This window comes from Natrix helvetica (genome assembly GCF_964273705.1).
Source record: "Natrix helvetica genome assembly, chromosome: 2".
NCBI lineage: Eukaryota > Metazoa > Chordata > Lepidosauria > Squamata > Natricidae > Natrix > Natrix helvetica.
Genome location: NC_138552.1, coordinates 44,801,056 through 44,822,834, shown reverse-complemented (window position 1 = coordinate 44,822,834; position 21,779 = coordinate 44,801,056). Strand labels below are relative to the sequence as shown.

General features: G+C 40.8%; 2 protein-coding genes across 4 annotated transcripts in view; one reads left to right on the top strand and one right to left on the bottom strand.

The window, feature by feature from the left end:
• Nucleotides 1-20,812, bottom strand: part of SLF1 (SMC5-SMC6 complex localization factor 1) — a 48,512-nt gene extending 27,700 nt beyond the window's left edge. The window contains exons 1-7 of one of the 3 annotated variants that reach the window (XM_081940965.1): nucleotides 20,178-20,268; nucleotides 19,793-19,864; nucleotides 18,095-18,199; nucleotides 16,457-16,532; nucleotides 12,995-13,238; nucleotides 10,691-10,853; nucleotides 297-431 (exon numbers count right to left, since the gene is read on the bottom strand). In XM_081940965.1, coding sequence (XP_081797091.1) covers nucleotides 297-431; nucleotides 10,691-10,853; nucleotides 12,995-13,238; nucleotides 16,457-16,532; nucleotides 18,095-18,199 — 723 coding nt within the window. In that variant the 5' untranslated portion in view covers nucleotides 19,793-19,864; nucleotides 20,178-20,268. Of the gene's footprint in view, nucleotides 1-296; nucleotides 432-10,690; nucleotides 10,854-12,994; nucleotides 13,239-16,456; nucleotides 16,533-18,094; nucleotides 18,200-19,792; nucleotides 19,865-20,177; nucleotides 20,269-20,368 lie in introns of those variants that run through there. The other 2 variants (XM_081940964.1, XM_081940966.1) reach the window with 2 other exon arrangements.
• The window catches only part of KIAA0825, a 184,671-nt gene continuing 183,150 nt past the window's right edge, over nucleotides 20,259-21,779 (top strand). The window contains exon 1 of the mRNA XM_081940976.1: nucleotides 20,259-20,371. The gene's annotated coding sequence lies outside the window, so the exon portion shown is untranslated. The remainder of the gene's footprint in view (nucleotides 20,372-21,779) is intronic.

Genomic DNA, 21,779 nt, shown 5'->3' with positions numbered 1-21,779 from the left:
ACAAGTTTCACTATATTCAGTTCTGTCTGAAAAATACCTCAGTTGTTCTTGAATAGTATTCACACTTACTGAATAGATTTTAATTTAAAAAATGCTAGTAACTAAGTCAGGCATCTCTTCTTTAAATACTGGAGGTTTCCAACCCCTTCCACTGGCAATCCTATACATTTAGAGGGCAATGTAGCAGAAAAATATATAGATCTGTTTACATAAGTTGCATTCTTCTATTTACAGTTGCTTTTGTTCCTGTTCTTTCATACCATGACAGCAAGAAGTTTATAAAGATTCATGCTTACCTGCTGATAATATATATGCTTGATAAGTGCATTTTTCATTTCATCAAATTGCGTATCAATCATTGCTTCTCTCGAGTCTTCCTCATATTTAATATTTTTCTTTTGGTATTCTTCAATGTTGGTTTCACTTTCATTCTAAGCATTACATATAAAGAATGTTGGTCCTTACTTGAACATTTCTTTTCTGTAGTGAGGCAGGAGAGGCTACAGCTGGGTTTAGTCACGGCCTGATTGGTCCAGAGACTGAGAGAATTTTCTTAAGTATCCTTCCTTCCCTATAGGCTCCCAGTTTCACGAGGTCGAATGGAAAAAGCTGCAAAACATTATGTAATGAAAAGGCAGTGCATACACACACAGGCCTGCAACCGCCCCGAACCCGACTAACTAGAATGCTATGGGTGGGATGTAGCCCCTCCCACCTCACTACAGAAATGTTCAGGTAAGGACCAACGTTCTTTTTCCTGTAGGTTCGGTGGGAGGGGCTACAGCTGGGACATACCTAAGCTAAGTCCCAGGGTGGGATGTAGACCCCGGGGAAGGGGAGGTCGCCACCTGTTGAAGAACCCAACGGCCGAAGGACGCGTCCGCCAAAGCAAAACGATCTAAACGATAGTGTCGGATGAAGGGTGTTGGAGAGGCCCAAGTGGCTGCCCTACAGATGTCCTCTAGAGGGGCCCTAGTGGCCCACGCAGCCGTGATAGCCGCACTCTGAATGGAATGGGCCGTAATTCCCTGCGGTGGAACTTGATCTAAGGCTTCGTAAGCCGCCCTGATGGCCTGCCGTAACCATCTGCCTATGGTGGCCAAAGAGACTCTAGCCCCCAGGGTACTGGGCTGGAAGGATAGGAAGAGAGCCTCTGAACGCCGAAAGGGGGTTATGCGCCTGAGATAAATGCGCAAGGCGCGGTGGACATCAAGCCTTTGCCAAAGGATTTCCCTCTCATGGGAGGGAGAGGGACAGAAATTAGAGAGGATGACCTCCTGCGATCTATGGAAAAGGGAGTTGACCTTCGGGAGAAATGTCGGGTCTAGTCGCAGGACGACCCTGTCTTGGTGAAATTGGCATAAGGCATCTTTGGAGGACAAGGCGCCTAACTCGGATATACACCGAGCTGAAGTAACGACGACGAGGAATGTCACCTTTAGAGTTAAGTACCTGAGGTGTACTGTCCTTAATGGTTCAAAGGGGGGTTGTCTCATGAGCGCTCTAAGTACTAGGGATAGATCCCACGTTGGAAACCTGTGCACCGGGGGCGGGTACAGGTTCGCTGCCCCTTTTAGAAACCGTTTGACCAGTTGGGACTGGGCTAAGGATAAACGGCCCTCCCCCCAGGATGGAGGAGAGGGCAGCCACCTGTCTTCGCAGGGTGTTATGGGAAAGGCTCTGATCTAGGCAGTGTTGTAGAAACTCAAGGACCTGGGCAAGCGAGGCATTGGTCGGAGATAGGTGGAACCTTCTGCCCCAGGAGGCAACCATCGACCATGTCGAATTATAAATCCGTGTGGTCGACCGGCGTCTGGAGGCCTCAATGGTGGAAATGAATTTGGTGGACAGATTAGCATCCCTCAGGAGTCGCTGCTCAAGTGCCAGGCGGTCAGTTGGAGTCACTGCGGCTCTGGATGGACCAGGACCCCATGGCACAGGGCGATCTCCTCCTGGGGAATCCTCCAGGGGGGAGATATGGACAGTTAGATTAGGTCCGCAAACCAAGGCTGCCTCAGCCAATATGGCTCTACTAGGATGACATGTGCCCTCTCTATCACTATTTTCCTCAGGGTCCCCTGGACTAGGGGGAGAGGTGGAAAGGCATAAAGGAGGCCTGGGGGCCATGGACTTCTGAGGGCGTCCGTTCCTTCTGTGTTGCGTGCTGGGAAGCGAGAGAGCTGAGCATTGGTCAGGCTGGTGAACAAGTCCACCACTGGGTTGCCGAAGCAGAGGCAAATTCTGTGGAAGAGTTCTGGAATTAGCTGCCACTCACCGTGATCGACTGTCACCTGACTCAGTCAGTTGGCCTGATGGTTGGCTATGCCCGAGATGTGTTCTGATGTTATTGACGCCGGGTTCCTCTCCGCCCAGAACCTGAGTTTCTGGGCTTCCAGCCATAGACTCTTGGAATGGGTCCCCCCCCCCGACGATTTATGTGGGCCTTTGCAGCGACATTGTCCGTCAAGAGGAGCACATGGTGATTGGCTATAGAGTCCAGAAGTGAAGCAGGGCCAGGCGAGCTGACTTCAGCTCCAGCCAATTTATATTGTGGTGCAGGTCTGAGTTTGTCCAGTGACCCCGCGCCAGCCTGGATTCCCTCAAGGCCCCCCAAGCCGAAAAGGCTCCCATCTGTCGTGATTGAGATGTGATCCAGTTCCCAAAACTCGGATCCCCGGGGACAGCCACCACTTCAGGGACCAGCGAAGCCCCGGTGACAGGGAGACTGAACGTGGGGAAATGCTCATGCATTGGCGTTGGTAAAGGATGAGCGTCCATTGGAGAGTCCGAGAGTGAAGGCGGGCCCAGGGAACTATCCCTATGCACGACACCATGTTGCCCAGCAAGCGGGACAAGGTCAGGATGGAAACTGACTGACTTGCGTGGACGTGCCATGCCAAGGATTGAAGGCTTGTCAAGCGTTCTGCGGAAAGACGAACGAGTCCCGCTACAGAATCTATCACTGTGCCGAGATGGATTATTCTCATCAAGGGAGAGAGATGGCTCTTGGGAAAGTTGATGGAAAATCCTAGAGACTGCAGAGTCCGGATGGTTAGATTCAGGTCGTGAATTGCCTCTGCTCGGGATTGGGCCAGGACGAGCACGTCGTCGAGGTAGCAATGGAGTCTCACCGGGAGGGATCGCAGGTGAGCCGCCAATGCCGCAAGGACCTTCGTGAACATGCGGGGGGCAGAGGCCAGACCGAATGGAAGGGCCCTGTATTGAAAGTGGCGCCACTCGTGGGAGAAGCGGAGGAATCTGCGATGGGCTGGCAGTATTGGGATATGCAGATATGTTTCCGTCAAGTCTATAGAGGCCATAAAGTTGTCCCGTCAGATCCCCAGGAGGATGGACCAGAGGGAGGACATTTTGAAGCGCCGGTAGACTAGGTAAGAGTTTAGGCGCTTCAGGTCCAGAATCGCCCTCCATCCCCCGGAGCTCTTCGGGATGATAAATAGGTTGGAGTATAGGTCCAACCCGTGCTCTTCCAGTGGGACCGGCTCGATAGCTCGAATGTCCATCAGGTATTGGATGGCTAGATGCATTAGTCACCGCTGTTCCGGATCCCTGGAAGGGGGGAAGGTCCTGAAGAGCGTCGGGGAAAGAGAGAGAAACTCCAGACGGAGGCCGTCCCTGCTGTTGACCTGACCCAGGCATCCAACGTTATCTGGTCCCACTGATCCGCGAAGGATGCAAGGCGGCCGCCTATGGGCTGACCCGGGTTGGAGTCATTTCCCTCTGCGGAAGGGGCGCCCTCCCCCTCCGCGAAAGGGCTGTTGGGACTGACCTTGATATCTACCCCTATCTTGCCTGTCATATCTGTAGGGGGCATACCGCTGCTAGCGAGTCATGGCCAGGAGGCGTAAAAGAAGGTCTTCAGTAAGAAGCCGGATGAGACTCCAGCTTCTTGGTGTTAGAGGGAAGGATCTTCTTCTTGTCCTTTTTCCACAAGGATTGGGTCAAGCGAAGCCCCGAAGAGGTTGGGGCTGGTGAAGGGGACCACTGCCAGATTCCATTTGGACTTGTTGTCCATTTGCCAATTGCAGAGCCACAAGAGGCACCTCGATGTTAGAGGTAGACAAAGCCCTTGAAGCAAATTTGATGGAATCTAAGGTGGCGTCTGCGGAAAACTGGGTGGCCGAGATGATCTTGGTGAGGTCTTGATGAAGACACTCATCCTGGAGTGGAATGCGGTCCTGTAATTGGCGCAGCCACATAACTGCCGTGCTATTAAAATAAGAAGCTGCAGAGAACGAGCCAGACGTTGTGATGACACAACGTGCGGTCTCGATAGTCCGAGACCGCCATTGATTCTTTTACCAGCTGCATGGTCCATATGGACCTAAACCATCCCGAAGAGATGGTGACAGGGAGACAAATCCTTGCTGGTCTCATGGACACCGCAAAGTCCCTGATCGACCCAAGGGAAGTTCTCCAAGCCGGCAGTAAACAGACAGCCCCAGGCTGACAAAGTCAGAGACAGCTCCGGAAGGAAAGCAGTGAAAGTGAATCCAGCTGGTGAGATTTTTTCTTTGAGAATGATTGCCCAAAGAAAATTTTTTAAAAAGATAAATTAGTCCTTTAAGCAAAAGAATAAAGCGGCGAAATTTATCTTTATTGGACTGCCTTAGAAAGTTTTTTTTCCTTTTCTATGTAACAGCGTTTTGTGGATTGAAGTGATTGGAACGCTTCCCGTTTCTCCTCTTAAGTGAATGAATTGATTTTTTTTCTTTTTTTCTGTGCTACCTTTATTTTTTGGTTGGTCTAAATTTATTTTTTACTTCAATAATCCTTCCTCTTACTGTTTATTAAATTTTATTAAAGACACTTAAGAGATTTTTGCTTTCCTTAAGTTTGATACGAATAAGAGAAAGTTGAATCTGCCATTCGAAAGCCAGAACTTGGTTTTTTCTTTTTCTTTTTTGAAACAAAGTATCCTTTGCTCTATTTTCTCTGATTCTGTTGACGTTGTAACTAGAGGGTTTGCAGCTTGTCTGTAGAGACTGATAACGACTCAAGGACACGGACTGTTCTCTTGCAGGTGTCTTTGTGGAATATTTTGGACAAGGGAAGGGAAAGAAAAGATAGAACCCTCACTTTTTTGAAAAAATTAAAAGGATCTTATGTTTAAGCAAATTCAAAACAAAAATATTTTTATACATAAAAGAGACATTGAAGGTGAGAGTGGCAGTGGATTCTAAACCTTTTCTTCTCTTCTGGGAAATATGTATTTATATACAGATGAAGAAACCCTATGTTACCAGGATTTTTTGGATGGAATTCTAAAGATATTGGAAGGATTTGGTAGATTTGATAAGAAGTTGGATAGATTATTGTCTGGCTCAATAAAAGATGAAGGGACTGGAGCCTCAAAAAGTAAAGAAGAGAGTGAAGATATAGAAGATAAAGACAAGATAACAGATGAACCTAATAATGGAGCACCTATGAGTGAAAGTGGAAAGGAGGGAACATGGAAAAGTGAATCTGATTATTATTATATACGATGATCTGGAGCTCTACCCCTCCTGTCAAGATATGGATTTGATGATGGAATTAAGAAGAGAAACAGCTTTAGAAAGACATCTGATAATCAAAGACATGTTAATTTTAATACCAGTTCAAGGGCAACAAGACTATATGAGAGATCTTTCAAGCAAAAAAGTGCGGAGAGAAGTTTTTAAAAACTTTATAAAGAAGTTCATAAGAGAATTGACGCAACAACTGGCTAAAGAGATAAGATTGTTTTGTTACTGGAAAGACACAGGCTGATAATGAAAGTTGATAACTTAAAATTTAGTTAACCTTTGGTGATTAATAAGTAGGATTTTCTAGACACTTTTAGAATGTTTTCTTTAAAATGTTTATTCGTTAATTAATAACTCATTATGATAATAACAATGGAATAATCTCAATTAGTAAAAATAATTTGGATATAAACTGTAAATTGGGACCTGGGGAAAAGATTTATCAATTTCACTAATACATTTTTGTTTAGATTTTGTTATAAAGATGTAATTTCTCTTGGGCATTTATAAACTTTACTAACAAACTTTTGTTTAGATTTTATTATAAAGATGTAATTTTTCTTGGGTCAGAGGGGAGGAGATGTAATATAAATGGCATTTTTTTCTTTTTTCTTTAGGTAACTATAATAATAATAAGGAAAAGTTAATGGATAATGGTTAATGATTTTTACATGATTGGCATTGGTAAAAGCAATCAGGTATAAGCCTTAAATAGTGAGTTGGGGGAAAAAAAGGGAATATGCTATAAAAGGGTAATTATTGGAGGTTTACAGGAATAGCTAATGAATGCCAGTAGGTGGTTGTGTCTTTAAATACAAATGATTCTAGATAAAAGCATGTTTAAATAATTATAGCTAAATGAGAATGATGATACATTGATGGCAAAATACATAAAGATTTTCGATTTTAAAATGTAAATTAAAATTATGAAGGATGTATAGTAACGCACGAAATTTATTTGGAACCAATCAACATCCTTTCTACAAGATGTAATGAAGAATGGGTTTTTTTTGTGTTTTTGTTTAATTAAAACAATAAAAAATCCCCCCCCCCCCGCCAAAAAAAATAAGCTGCTGCAGCCAACTTAATGGCACAGGCCGAAGTGTTGAAATTCTTATGGAGTGTAAGTTCCGCATGCTTGTCCTCGGGCTTTAGTTGTTTGTCGGCCACGCCGCCTGAGACTACAGTGGATGCATTAGCGAGAAGGGCAACGGGGGCGTCTACCATTGGTAATTGTAGGGTCTGGGAGAAGGCCTGCTCCATGTAGAAGCGCCTATCATTACTCCCAGAGTTAGGCAAGGAAGAAGGTCGAGACCACTGGTTCTTGACCACTTCCAGGAAAGGGGGGGAGGCTGAGACTTCCTCCTTATCTGTATTGGAATTTATAAACATGGCTAGGTTGGGATCCCTGTGTTGGGAAACTGGAGGGGCCCCCATACAAATCTGAGTAGTCTTCTTAGCTTTATGGAGAAGAGTTTTGAAGGCCAGAGGGAGAAAGAGGCTTGAAAATGCCGGATGGTCAGGAGGAACTGAATCCTTCCGAGAACTCCAGGTCTGGATGAGCTACCTCCCCTAGGATAGAGCCCTCACTAACCACCGAAGGGGAAGGAGGTCTAGGTGGATCCTGTCCCCTAAAGGAGGATGGAGATCTGGGGTGTCTGGAGACAGTGAGGCCTTGCCACCCCTTGGGAGGAGCGTTCCAGTTGGGAAAGGCCCGAGGCAATGCCCTTAGTTATAGCGGTGGAAATGAGCCTCCTGATGCTGTCAGGTAGAAACTCAAGATCTTCTAAAACCTCTTCGGAAGGGCCCCGGGATGAGGGCCTCCGGGGGGAAAGTTGTGCGGCTGGGAGATAGTCCCAAGAACCCCCCTCTCCTGGATCCCCTCTCCCTTCCCTATACGATCTTGGTGAGATGGGAGGTGAAGGAGAAGCCACCTGTCTGCGAGGCCATGCAGATGAGATAGAAGGGGAAGAAGGACTGAAACCCCCGGGGGGCGAGCCGGAATGGTGAGAGCTGGGTCCTATTGGGGATCTGGATCTACAAGGAGATTCAGGCCTAACAACTTGTGCTAGCCTCTCCGCCCTGGCCACCTCTTTTTCCAAGGCCTTCTGTCTCCTTGACTCATCTCTAGCAGCCGCTCTGGAAGGGTGCTGGTCAGCTGCTGGCCTGGAGGCCGCTGCCCTGGTTCTGAGTCTGATTTGGCCTTCCTCTACCATTTCTCCCTGGGCCTGCACTGATTCAGGGGCTGTGGAGGCCATGCCTCACTCACATGGCCTGTGCCTGGATTGACTGCGGCAAGCTTGCTGGCCTCGATGTATGGCCGCGCTGCAGGTAGCTGGTCAGAGGAGAAGGAGTCTATCGGCCTCGATGAATGGCCGCGATATCGACAGGCCAGAGGAGAAGACATCTGTGGGCCTCGGTCAATGGACCCGATGCAGGCTGCTGTCTTACAAAATGGCCACCCCCCACGAGGTCGCACCAAAATGGCCACCACACCTCGTGGATTCGGAGAGAAGGTGCCTGATATCAATGGCTCTGAGGTTGTGGCCTCATGGCGAGCTGAGTCCCCTTGGAACTCTTGCAGCGGCTACATCTTCCCGTTCGCCCTCCGCGCTTCTTTACGAGCCGTGGCGTGCCGCACAAGGTGACTTAACAACTGAGGCGCGCCTCTCAAAGCGTAATTAAAGCCGCGTCAAATTCTTAAAGTTGCGGCGAGGCTCTGGCGGCAGCGAGACCTTGCAGCAGTGGCGGGTTGTTAAAGCCGCGGCAAGACTCGCGACCTTCAATTAAAACGGTCTGACAATCAAAGCCACCCACAGAGCCTGCAATTTGCTCGACTGCAATAGGAGCCTGCCACCCCTGCACACCCAGGGATCGGGGAAGGCCCCCCTTTGGGCCCAGGGTAGAAGGCCAAGGCTCTCCTTATCCTGATGAGGCTGAGGGACAGTCTCTATGGCCAGCAATCGAAGTTTTTGCAGAAATTTTAGAACATCCAATCAACCAAATTAGGAAAAATATAAACTTCAATAAGTACCTCACTGGAGCCACAACTAGTGCTTGGACCAAACACTGAAGAAAACTGGGAGCCTATAGGTAAGGAAGGATACTTAAGAAAATTCCCTCTGTCTCTGGACCAATCAGGCTGTGACTAAACCCAGCTGTAGCCCCTCCTGCCAAACCTACAGGAAAATACATTATTTTTTATACAAACAAGGTGTTAGCCAACAGAATAGTATCAACTCAAAAAATTATAGTTAAAATATAGTTAGTGTAGAAAAACACAGCTTAATATAAAATAGTACTGTTTATATTGAAGTAATTGTAAATCAGAAGGAATACGTTTGAAAAGAACATGCTTAAACAGTCAACATATACAGTAGGTTTCAAATATCTATACTATATAGTAGTTTTTAATATGTGGATTGAATGAGGAAATCTAAGCATAGAAACATATATGGTTCTTGTTCAAGATTAAGCCATGATACATGAAAAAACACAGCCCATCAGAAGATATTTTACCCTTCTAATTACATATATGAAAATTTCCAGAAATGAATTTATCATAGCTTGCCATTTGCTAATAAACAAGCTATTCTCTTTACTAATATGCTACAAGCCAAACATTATGGATAAAAAACTTGATTTTGAAAGCTGGTTTCTAATTCTGCTGTTTCTAGAAGCAATTTGACAAAATTCTGGATTTTCTGGTTTTACAAACACAGGGTTTTTATTATTGTTGTACATTGGCTCTATTAATAGGTATGGATACAGTGGATCGGCTTTTTGCCAGTCATTTTTTTCAAAACCATTTGAGATACTGCAGAAGGAGTTTGCCTTGTCTAAAACTGAGAAATGGCTACATTCAATTAAAACATCATTTGATTTTCCAATCTGGTCTAGCTGTATTCACAGCAATTATCATTCCTAGATTATTATTAACACTGAAACATGTTTTGGATAGTTTTGAATGCATATTTTTAAACAATTAAAAAAATTATTAAGATTAACATGGATTAATTTAAGAGATTTGGAATAAAGAACTGGAATGCCTGCCATTAACAAGTTAATAGTTATGTGTCAAATAGTAATACATGTTTCATGTGATCTTATTATGAGTTTTATTCCACATTAGAATGTTCATGTTTATTGGACACATCAGAAACTCTTAGGAAAAGGGTGGTGGTCAATTTCATTATGCTCCAAGTATAAAATCATGGAGGGAATACTTACATGTAGATGGGCTTATCGTATCTAGACAAGTATCCACAAATTTGTTAATATGGCTTTAAGAAGAACAAAAACATGTTAATTTTGAAAGCAGTTTGGTCTAGTGATTAGGAGAAGTCAGAAGACCATGAGTTCTAGGACGGGGTGCTGGATATGTTCGCTATCTTATTTGTAAAAATAATAAAGGTGGAATATAAATAACATTATATAAGTAAACAAAATAAAGAGAGTAATGTTAAATATAGTGAGCATGGAACTTTGGGGCATACCAAAGTTATTTGCTTATGACGGAAAGAGAGATCCACAATACTTAATTCAGTGATATGTGTTCATTCTGTTGTGAGTAAAAAGAGTGATAAATTATTTCATATGATTAAGATTTACTGCTCTGCTGAAATATTGAATTGCTTTCTCTATGTATTCTAATGTGTTTATATGTCTTTTCTTTCATTCTTCTGTAAAGCAAAGCAAATAAAAAAAAATTATATTCTCTAATTTGTTTGTAACAGACCACTGTGTCTAAGTGTATCTTTTGAATTTATGTGCTGCTAAAATGAAGGAAAATGTAAAAAGACTGTGTATGTGTATGTATGCCAACTGTATTTACATTTAAAAGGTTACTATTTAATTGGGCTAAGGCGATAATAACTCTTCCCTCCAGTTAAGCAATTATTGACAACCAAGATTGGTTAATCTCAAAAACACAAAATCACAGGCATGCCCTGAATGGTGCCATATTTGATTCAACGTAAGCAAAATAATGAATGCAATGGTATCTAATGATTCTTACTTTAGAACTATATCTACTGTTTTTTTAATGAAAAGTTCAGAAATTAATATGATACAGTCGGAACTGTTACACAATGATAATTTAACAGAAGTAGTTCATCACAACTCATCAGCTATGTTTAAAACATGAATTTTGTTTATATACTTGCCTCTAAAAGATAAGTTCCTAAATAGTGAATTGGGTAGCATGGAGCCCCAAAGAGATGTTTCAATTTTCCTTGATTTAATATTGTATTATTAGTTAAAACATGGGTAATATCCTTTGGTGTACTTAGTGCTGTATAAATATTGGCCTCCCCAGCTTTTAGAACTCTGAAAAAAATGGAAAGATAATATTTCAAATGTAAATATGATTCTATTTCAAAAGCTAAGTTTATAAAAATAAAAATTCCTTTCCATAGTCTTTCCCATAATCACAGAATGGGTATGTGTACACATGTGTCTGTGAATATATGTGCTTGTATACAGCATTTTTGGAGTATAAGATGCACCTTTTTCCCTCAAAAAAGAGGCTGAAAATCTGGGTGCATCTTATACATTGAATACAGCATTTTTTGCCTCCTGAAACCCTGCTTCCTTCACCAAAATAGCCCTGCAGAGCCTCTAAGAAGTTTTTAGAGAGCCCCTAGGGGCTGGGGAGGGCAGAATTTTTTAAAAGAAAAACACAGCCCCCAGAAGCACTCTATAAGTTTCCTAAAGGCTACTCATGCCCCTTTTTAACAAAAAACAGGCCCATTTTTGTGAAAAACAGGCTGTTTTTTGCTCGTTTATGCCCTCCCCACCCCAGGAGCACTCTGCAAGCCCCCTAAAGGCTATTCATGCCTTTTGGGGGGGGAAACGGGCCCGTTTTTGTGAAAAACGAGCCCTTTTTGTGAGGTTTGCAGAGTGCAAATTTTTTTTTTATTTGTCTCTTCAAAACCTTGGTGGGTCTTATACTCTGGTGCGTCTTATATTCCGAAAAATATGGTAATGTATATGTGTACATGTATGTAAATCTCTCTAACAGTGCTTCATTACCTATAAAACATTCTATCTATTCTTATTACTATAAATGAATGTCATGAGTTCTCACTGTTCAAGCTCTATCAACTGTTCCAGGTAGAAATGATGCTAACGGACGAAATAATACTGAAATGTAAAACACTGAAAGCTAAATAATTAAAACAATAACACTCAGACATTTTCTAATGTTAAATTTAAGTGCTATTCCCAAGTCAACAGAAAACTATTTTGGCTTGAAATTTGCTCTCCCCATAACCAACTTCAATCCTCTCTTGCTTCTGTTTGGAATCACTGAAGTCATCTGACTTTTTAAATCAGTAATGAGTGACAAAATCAATCAGATTTTATATCTTCTTATTGTATTTGGAATAGTATCAAAATAAATGGGAAAATACTACTTTAATGTCAGTACATCTAAAGGTAACTTATTTCTGTCTCATGGATCGCAATGAGACAAATATATCATGGAACATGACAGAAAAATGTTGCCATGATAAATTTGTGCCATGGTTTGATGCAAATGGGGTAAGATCCTTAAAATAAAACATTGGTATACATGCATGTGTGTCTATATACATTTGTATACCATCTCACATAGCAGTTATCATATTTACATCCTACAGTGCACATCACGCACGCTCTCCCTGACCTGCACATCTCCACACACTGCCTCATACATCTTGCCCACCCCCCACCTCTTGCTCAAACTTCCTGACTCTCCCACACACCTTTGTGCATTTCCTCTCTGTAATGGCATGTGGGGATAGGATAGGATGGGTGGTTGGTTGGAAAATATGGTCAGATAAGAGAGGGCATACCCACAGATGTATAAGGGGCAGTAGAAGACTCTCAGAAAAGAACTAATTTCTCAGGATGTAAAAGAGATGGTGGGAGATTTGTACCATCAGACTTGCAATGCAGCCATGCAATAAATAAGGTAGAATTAGTTTATCTGGGTATGTGTCCAATCTGGTCCACTTCCAAAGACGACGCTCCGCCACCAAGCTGCAGCCACTTACAATTGCCTAGGGCTTGCAATTTTTTGCTGGCTCCCCCATCCCTTGACTTTGGTTTGGGAAACTAGCAAGCAGTTGCTTCAGCTAGTGACTGTGGAATTCACTTAACAATAGCAAGTGGGACTACAGGGATTGCCATTGCTAAAAAATGTTGTCCTGCTTTATGACCACATTGCTTAGAGATTGAATTGCCATTCCCAACTGTCATCTAAATCAAGAGCTAACTGTATAGAAACATAATTTTGTTCCACTGCTTTGTGCACTAAAATATACCCACAATTAACCAAGAGGTGTTTAATTGCAGAGAACATATCAGATAAAGAATGCTATTACAAAAGAACTGATATCTAGTTTAGTAACAAGAAAAAAATACAATTATTTTCTAATGACTTAATCATTCATTTCATTAGATAAAATTTCAGCTCTTTTCCCTACCTTATCAAGGAATCCTTTCGTTCATTACCACTCATAATAAACAGAACAACATTCCATCTGTGGAAGGCTCCTGTAGCACCAGAATGACTGAGCTTTTCTCGCCATCTTTTAGGTGCAGATTGCATTTGAGGTGAATAAAGAGAATCGTTTTTAATTTTATAACCCCACTCATAAGTTGTTTCATCAAGCCATCTGCCACTTTCAGCACTATTAATTACGTAGTCCTTAGTTAGTACCCATTTTCCTGAAAAACAAACGAAGTGTCAACCACTAAATTTTTATGTAAACAAACTGCTGTCAAAGGTCAAATATAAAAATAAGCAAAAATTCTTAAGACAAAACAATTAGATATTAAATGACATTTTACATTACTATATCTAACCATTTATGTATTTTTTGAATCTATATTTTTCTGGGCATCATTAAATCCTGATTTTAGCAAGACCTATACATCTATTTAACAGCATATTAACATATTTAATAAATAAATACTGTAAGCCTATGGAAATATATTCAGAGGTAACACATTACCTAATTTTTCATTATTTATTCATATCCATGGCAGCAATACCATGTCTTTTATATAAAAACAAACTTTAGCTTGTTTCATAGTTTGATGCCAATCAGTTTCATTGGAGAGCAAAGCAGATTGTGCCACTGCATAGCACTATTTTACCAGATGGTATTTCTATAGGTGCTAGCTTTGGATGCCAGCAATCATCTGATGAAAAGGTACCCTCAGCTTCTTTGGGACAAGCTATTACATTATGCTATAATACAGAATTCTCTGATTGAAATATGTTACAGCATAATTTAATGGAATAAAATTGATAAAAATAATGGTGGTGGCTTGGATGAATGAAATCATAATTATCAGATAAATGCTATAACTACATCATGCACACATAAAAGTAATTCTAATTTCATTTATTATACATGTTATTAAAAATTCAGAATGAAATGAGACATTTGCTCAATCTAGATGGGGATATTGTGGAATAAATATATGTGGTGATCTTTAAGGGGAAGATTTTAGGAGATCTTGAATTTGTTATGGTATTTCCCAAAAGTGTTTTTTCAAAAAGCAACTGGACTGATTTTTTTCCTTGAAGATGTTTCACTTTTCATCCAAGAATCATCTTCAGCTCATTTCTAATATAAGAAATTACTTCCAAAGTATATTCTGCTTCCTGTCTAAACTCTGATTAAACAATTTTCTCACTAAGAGATTGCAATTTTAATATTTGAGCAGTTAATAACTATTAACAATAGAGATGAGAAATGGAACTTGTGCTGAAGTTATTTTTGCACGATTGGAAAAAAGTAGACGAAGTCGTTTTAAGTATAATAGAACTAATGTAAAATACTCTGTTCACATATTGATAGTCAAAGACAATGTATTGGATTGCTTGAAGAAATATGAGAAATATCTAATAATGTAAATATAAACAGTAATAGCCAAGGATTCCTTATCTTAGCTGAGTCACAACAGAGAAGAACAGGAACTGGTTAGCAGATTTCAAAAGATTACTAATTCACAAATCTTCTTACACAATTGGTACTTTTAAGAGTACAGGTAGTCCTCACTTACAACAGTTCATTTAGTGACTGTTCAAAATTACAATGGCACTGAAAAGAAGTAATTTATGACTTATACACACTAGCCAATTTCCATTCAGAGTTGGAAGGAGTTATCTGGCTTTCTCTCAATAAGATTGCATTGGTATTTAAATACCCAATTACTCCATAGATTTCTTTCATCATGAAAATGAAGGATTTTCTGAATAGTTTTTAAATTGTTCCAAACTGAATATTTATGGATGCTTACACTGTACTTCCTATTCCTCAAACAAAATGGAAACGGCTGTGCAAACTCCAAACTTAGAGAAGCTGGGCAAAATAACATCAAATTATGGCAAAAATGTAAATGTAAAAACTACTACTGACCATGAAGTTGAGAAGTTTTTGAAAATGAGTAGATAAGATCTTACAGGATTTTGTTTAAACAGACAAGTAACTTAATTCATAACAAGCCTGATATAACAGTTACTGAAAAGAAGAAAATCTGGTTCACTGATGTTGCTATACCAGGCTATACTAGGATTATGAAAAACAAGTAGAAAAAATTATCAACTACTGAGACTTAAATATGATATCAAAATTGAACACAATGAAAAAGAAATCCACTGTTATGCCAATCATGACTGAAGGCCTCGGAGAGATAATTAAGGGGCTTGCTGGATATCTGAAATACTGAATTTACCAGACCTGAACACCTTTTTTTTTTTTTAAGAAAAAAGATCCAATGCCTCTGACATAGCCAATCTTTTCTGGAGAGCTACCCAAATCTCTCTATCAGTTTGGAGGGATACATTCCTCTTACTGGGATAAACTCATTTGGAGGCAAGTCATTGTGTATTTATTTTAATGGAGATTATTAGAGATAACATTATTAGAAGATACATTTGGAGGAAAAATAATCGAACAGCTTTAAAGGTAATAGAATATAAAAAGAAATAAAGTCAACAAAGTTTTGTGTTTCCAGGTATAGACAAAGACTATCACTGAGTCTTATACATGTAGCTCTCAACTTACAACCATTTATTCAGTGACCATTTGAAGTTACAACAGCACTGAAAAAAGTGACATTACCATTTTTCACATGACTTTTGCAGCATCTCTATGGTCAAATAATCAAAATTTGGATGCTTGACAACTGGCATGTATTGATGACAGTTGCAGTGTCATGGAGTCATGTGATCTTTTGAGATCTTCTGACAAGCAAAATCAATGGGAAAGCCAGATCCACTTAACAACCATGTTACTATCTTAACAACTACAGTGATTCACTTACACCATACTTCCTTTTGTAAGTCAAGTCATAGATAGCACATTCTATAAAAATACAAGGTAATGTTATGTTTGGGTGCTACAAAAATTAAGCATTAGATATATTTCAATTTCTGTAGTATTAAATAATTTGGAGCAAAAACCACTCCAAATCTAACAGCTAGTTCTAGGATGACTTTACTATGCATTAAATTAACATGGCATCTATATAATACTGCCATCAACAATCCATGCTTGAGAGTGGAAGTGAGAATGGTTTGAAACTATGGAGAGGAATAATGAAAGTGTTAACATAAACTATGTCTTGAATTTTGGCCTTTAATTCATTTTGCTAAGTATTTTTTCTTCCATTTCTGGACTTTACATAATGATGCTTACTCTCAAAGCATGATAATGTGGATATATATAAAGAATAAATGAAAATATGTATGTTAGGTTTTTGTTTTTTGTTGTACTCAAACATGTCACATTATATTTTTCTTTGTATATAAGCAGCAGAGAAATCCATGTCAAGGTCTTGGTTATATTTTCATGTGCCATTCTTTTCCAAAGAATCATTATAAGCAACTGGTCACTGCATCATCTGAAATAACTACAGTATATTGTATTTACCTGCTGCACATGTTGCTAGAAACTTTTCACTCTTGCAAGGCCTTTTTGCTATAAGATGAGTACAATTTTTATATTGCTAAAGAAAAAAAAGAATTGTTATTAAAATGTGTGCATGTTATTTAAGGATTAGCAGGTATTTACTATGGCTCAGCACATTGCATTAACAAGTAACTCTTAGTGGGATGCACACAGTAGTATGTTGTCTGCACAGAATATTCTAACTTGCGTAAAATAGTATGGGCATGTTTGGAGTAAAACTCAGCTTTGGTTATACTTGTGGCAATATGATCAAAATTTGCCAAAATTACTATTGTGTCCTTACTATTAATAAGAAATACTACCAGAGGTATAGATATGACTAAAACTGGTAATTTAGGTTTTACCTTATCTTACTGAAAAACAATATGTGAAAACCTATAATGACCAAAGCCATGACAAGAGTCAGAGGTTAATATCTATGAGTCCATTTGGTACTGTGCCTCTTTTTCTTATCTTATGCTTTAATTTCTTAACTTTTTCTTTATTCTACAAATTATACTTATCCTGAAAGAAAATAACATGAAAAGTATATGTGTATGTATGTATGTATGTATGTATGTATGTATGTATGTACATATGTATGTATGTGTGTTACAACCCCTGCTATGCCCAAATATGGGAGGAAGTTCACTACTCCCTCTTTCTGTCCTTCGGCTCATTACAGAAAACCATCCAGGCAGAAAACCATATTTTTATTTTTAACGTTGCCTTTTTTTATATTTGTGTTGTATTTGTGCTGATAAATAAATAAAGGGAGACTAGTATAGATCTATTTCAAGCTATTTAGCTCTCATCAGCTAGCCAGGTTCAAATCCCAGTAAGGGTATGGCTAGCTGATGAGAGCTAAATAGCTTGAAATAAATCTAGCGCCAACATTTCTGCCTCCGCCCTCCGCAGCTCCCGGCCACGCCCGGATGGAGGTAGCCAGAATGGCGCCGAGGCAGTCCGGCGGGCGAGCGACCGAGGATCAGGCTGCCTCGCTCACTCTTTCGTCCGCCCGGACCACCTCGGCATCGCTGTGGCTACATCCGTCCGGCCGCGGCCGGGAGCTGCGGAGGGCGGAGGCAGAAATGTTGTTGGCGCTGCCGGATGACGAAGGCACGAAAGCGACTGGGGAACAACAAGAACCTTCCTGCCTCTGCTGGATTTTGCGCGCTCAGTCCAGCAGAAGCAGGAAGGTTCTCGTCGTTCCCCAGTCGCTTTCGAGGACTGCGGAGCGCGAGCCGGCGGAGCACGCTCAGGAAGGCGGGGAATGGGATCACGTGTGCTGGAGGCTGAGGCAGCCTGAGCCTCCAGCACACGTGGTCCCATTCCCCGCCTTCCTGATAACGTCACCAGCCTCACCAGCCATAACTTCACTGCACGTCACTGCATACATACATACATACATATATATACTTTTCATGTTATTTTCTTTCAGGATAAGTATAATTTGTAGAATAAAGAAAAAGGTAAGAAATTAAAGCACACACACACACACACACACACATATATATCAAGACAAAAAACTGAGTTCAGTTTCCAATCAGAAACTCTTTCCAATAAAACTGCTGCAGGCTCATAATTACCTTATGTATTTTATCAAGTACTATTACTTACCTCACTGTTAAAGAAAACACAGTCTAATTTCAGAAGCAACTGGATTAGAATCTTCTTTTCTTCATTCTTAAATCCAGTTAACTGAATCTTTGGTTTTCCTTCCATCTATTTAAAATAGTTATATAAAACAAAAGGTATGACTGAAACTTCAATTATATTGAGATCAATGAATTCCTGTTCAAATTTTAGTAACATTATATATGGATTAAAAGGATCAGCATCCTTCATTTCTTCTAACCAGACAACATATAGTCAGTTTTAACTAACAGCTGCTCTGAGATTGCAGGAATGGGAATGCAGCATATTTTCATTTTATGTGTGGCCAGAAGATTAATGGCCATCAAGTACTTCTCAAGTAAGAAAGCCAACAAAAGATGTTCCCATTGGATATAATCACATTTACAATTAGGAAGTTATAAAGCAGTAGGGAAGGGGGGGAGAACCTGCCTACTCACTTATTTTCATACATAGCTCTAGTATGTGTGTGTGACACAGAGAGAGAGAGTGTGTGTAAATAACTGTCTAGGGCAGTTCTGCTAAATAGCACATCTTTGAGGTCTGGCAATTTTGTTCTTGCTAGCTGAAGGTTCCTGATAAGCAACAATCAAGGAGTTCAGTGCCTGCGGAATGACATTGTTCCTAGTCAGATCCCCAATAGAAGAATTTGGGAGCAAGCAGACATCTGATTGGGAGCAAACAGTGACTGGAGGATGTAAAGATGACATGGTAGCACCTGAATTTCTCCCCAACACTTTATCCAGATGAAAAGCTACCCAGAGTGATTCTGAATGCTTTCTTCATGGTAGACATTCAAGCAACCATTTTCTTACAAAGCCCTCCAGTTCTGGTGAATGTAGTTACTTTCACAGGACGATTAAACCAGCCTTCCCATTTAATTTCTCTGATGCCTACTCTCAATTCTTAGTAACTCATCATTATCAGATGACTGCTAATTATAGAGCTGACATAAATGCCAGCTTAACTGCCAGCACTTGTACTTTACTTTGTCAGCCTGATACGAAGTCCTGTCTACTTTGCTATACAACTCTGTGAAAACTAAAATACACCAAATAAGCCAGCCAGTTATGCAATAAGTAATTGCTTCATGTGATGCCAGTGTTCTTTCTACAGTTACGGGAATTATGTTTATGTCTATAGTTAAAATAAATACTGGGCTGCATCCAGGCATCCCACTAAAATTAAGAGGATGTAAAGGGTTATACAAAACTTGATATGCAATAATTTCAGTGTGATTACCTGAAATAAAACTAAAACAGGACCTCAATTATCGTGACCAACAGAACCAATCTTTAATCCTATGCAAAAAATACTAAACAAACTCAACCTAAGCACACACTGGACTAGATTCAAAAGCCAGTGATCATGGAAGAGTGATTAGCCAAATTGTTAATGATCTAGCGTTAACATGTCTCCTGAAGACATTTCAAGTCCAACAGCAATAACTACAGAAAGAAAGAAAAAAAACAGACTTCACAACATGTCTATGAAGATTTTCAGTCATCCAGGTCATGGTTGTCCCAAAGGTGGTTTTTTTCCAAGAGGCAACTGGACTTTCTGGTTTTTCTTTGAAGACGTTTCGCTTCTCATCCAAGCAACTTCTTCAGCTCTGACTGGAAAAGTCCAGTTGCCTCTTGGAAAAAAAACCACCTTTGGGGCAGACTTCACAATCACTTCTACCTGGAGATGGAAAGATCAGCACCAAGTCGCAGTGACGCAAACTTCTTCACCTTCTTAGCGCCGTTATGTATCCTGCTACGCCAGAAGCGTAAGGTGAAAAAACAAAAACAACCGCGTTGGAACAATGGGAATAATAATAACTAACATCAACAACAACAATAATCGCTATCAAGAAGTGAGGCGCATCTGCTCAAGAACACCGCGGTTTTTTCAAACGGTGGTTTCCCACCCGCGGGTTTGTCTCTCGCCATCCCACCGAAGCTTCAAAAGGGGAAAACATTCTGTCCACCGAGTCCAAAAAGCCCCTGAGGAAAAGCCGCCGCCCGTCCCCCCATCCCTCCCGCCCGTTATAATCAGCCCGCTGCTACCCAAGCGGAGCCCTCACCTCGAAAAGTTCCTTCCAGACCCCCCCCCCCCCACGCCTCGAGCTCCTCCAGTCTCCTCCCTCGTTCCCGCGCGCGGTTCAGGCTTCGCTGGCTCCTCCCCCGGATGTTTGAGCCGTTCCGGGCCGTGGCTACTAACGCTTGCTTGGTCTTCGGGGTTACCAGGCTCGGAACGCAGGGGCGGCTGGCCTACCTGGTAAGTGACGTCGGGATGCATCTCCCTCGCAGTGAGGCCGAGGGGGGGGGAGGGAGGGAGGTTTAGGTGATACGCCGGAAAATGTGGGCCATTTGCCTCCCTCTCTCCCTTGGTCTCCACTCGGTTTTCGTTAACCTCTTAGTGACCCCCTCCCTGAGATTCAGGGTTTTGACCTGCCGTAAAAAAAAAAAGGTGTGGCGGCATTTTGAAAACTGCCCCACGCATTTTTCTTTGCGTAGGGTTTCCTCTTCCCTGCAGCTGACGAAGTAGCTCCTAATCCAGGATATGTTGGAAGATGTCTCGAAGATCCGGAGTAAGAGATATACCTCGGGAGGGCGTATTCACATTGTCAGCTTCTGCACTGAACGCGACAGGGTTTATTTTTCAGGAGTTCACGTTTTTGAAGAAGTCTATATTGTAACTATCTAGATAAAAATGGGATTGGAGCCATACATGTTTTAAATAAATAAAATACATGTAATAAAAATATTTCGTATTCATTCACTGTTATATGGACTCTAGAAATAATAGTACTGTAGTTTAATAAACTACAGATTACATACATAGCTTTTACTGATGTATAACAAAGTAACTAGGAGATGCTCCTGCTTACAACTATTTTTGTTCCTTTCAACACATTCTTCACATCAGCCTATATACTGCCCGCTAACTTTATTATCAGCGTATGCACACCTTTTTTTTCTATACATTTTCTAACTTTTTATTGAGATACTTAACACTTTTGTTTTCTTGGTTATGTATAATTTGCAATCATTCTATTTTCTTTGTCAAACAAAACTGTTTTAAGTACTTAATTCCTTAATTTTAAGATTCAGACTCTTCATTGCATCATACAATCGAGCATTCACTGAGTTTATTCGGGTTTTCATTCATCAGTTATACTGAAAACCACATGTAGATTCATATCCCCAACTAACATCTCTAATGTCAGCACAGCATTCCTTATATATAATTATGTACAGTAAAACCACCAAGGAAACATCATAAATTCATGTCTTACCCCATACTCGATGTACAAACATCCATTAAACTTTGTTTATTCTCTTGCATGCTTTGTTTCCATCAGATGCATTTATTTCTATCTATCCTGCCTTTATTATTTTTACAAATAACTCAAAAGCTGCAAACATATTTAACACATTTTCCTCACAACTCCATGAGGTGGATTGGGCTGAAAGTGACTGTCCCAAGCTCACTCAGCTGACTTTCATGGCTAAAATGGGTCTAGAATTTATGGTGTTCAGTTTCCAGCCTGGTGCCTTAACCACTGGGAAGCTTATGTTATTTGAAACTGGCTATTATACATTTCAATAATCAACTATTAATTCCACATTTACACAAAGTTTCATAATTGGATCTACTTCTTATATGTTTTACCCAAATCAAC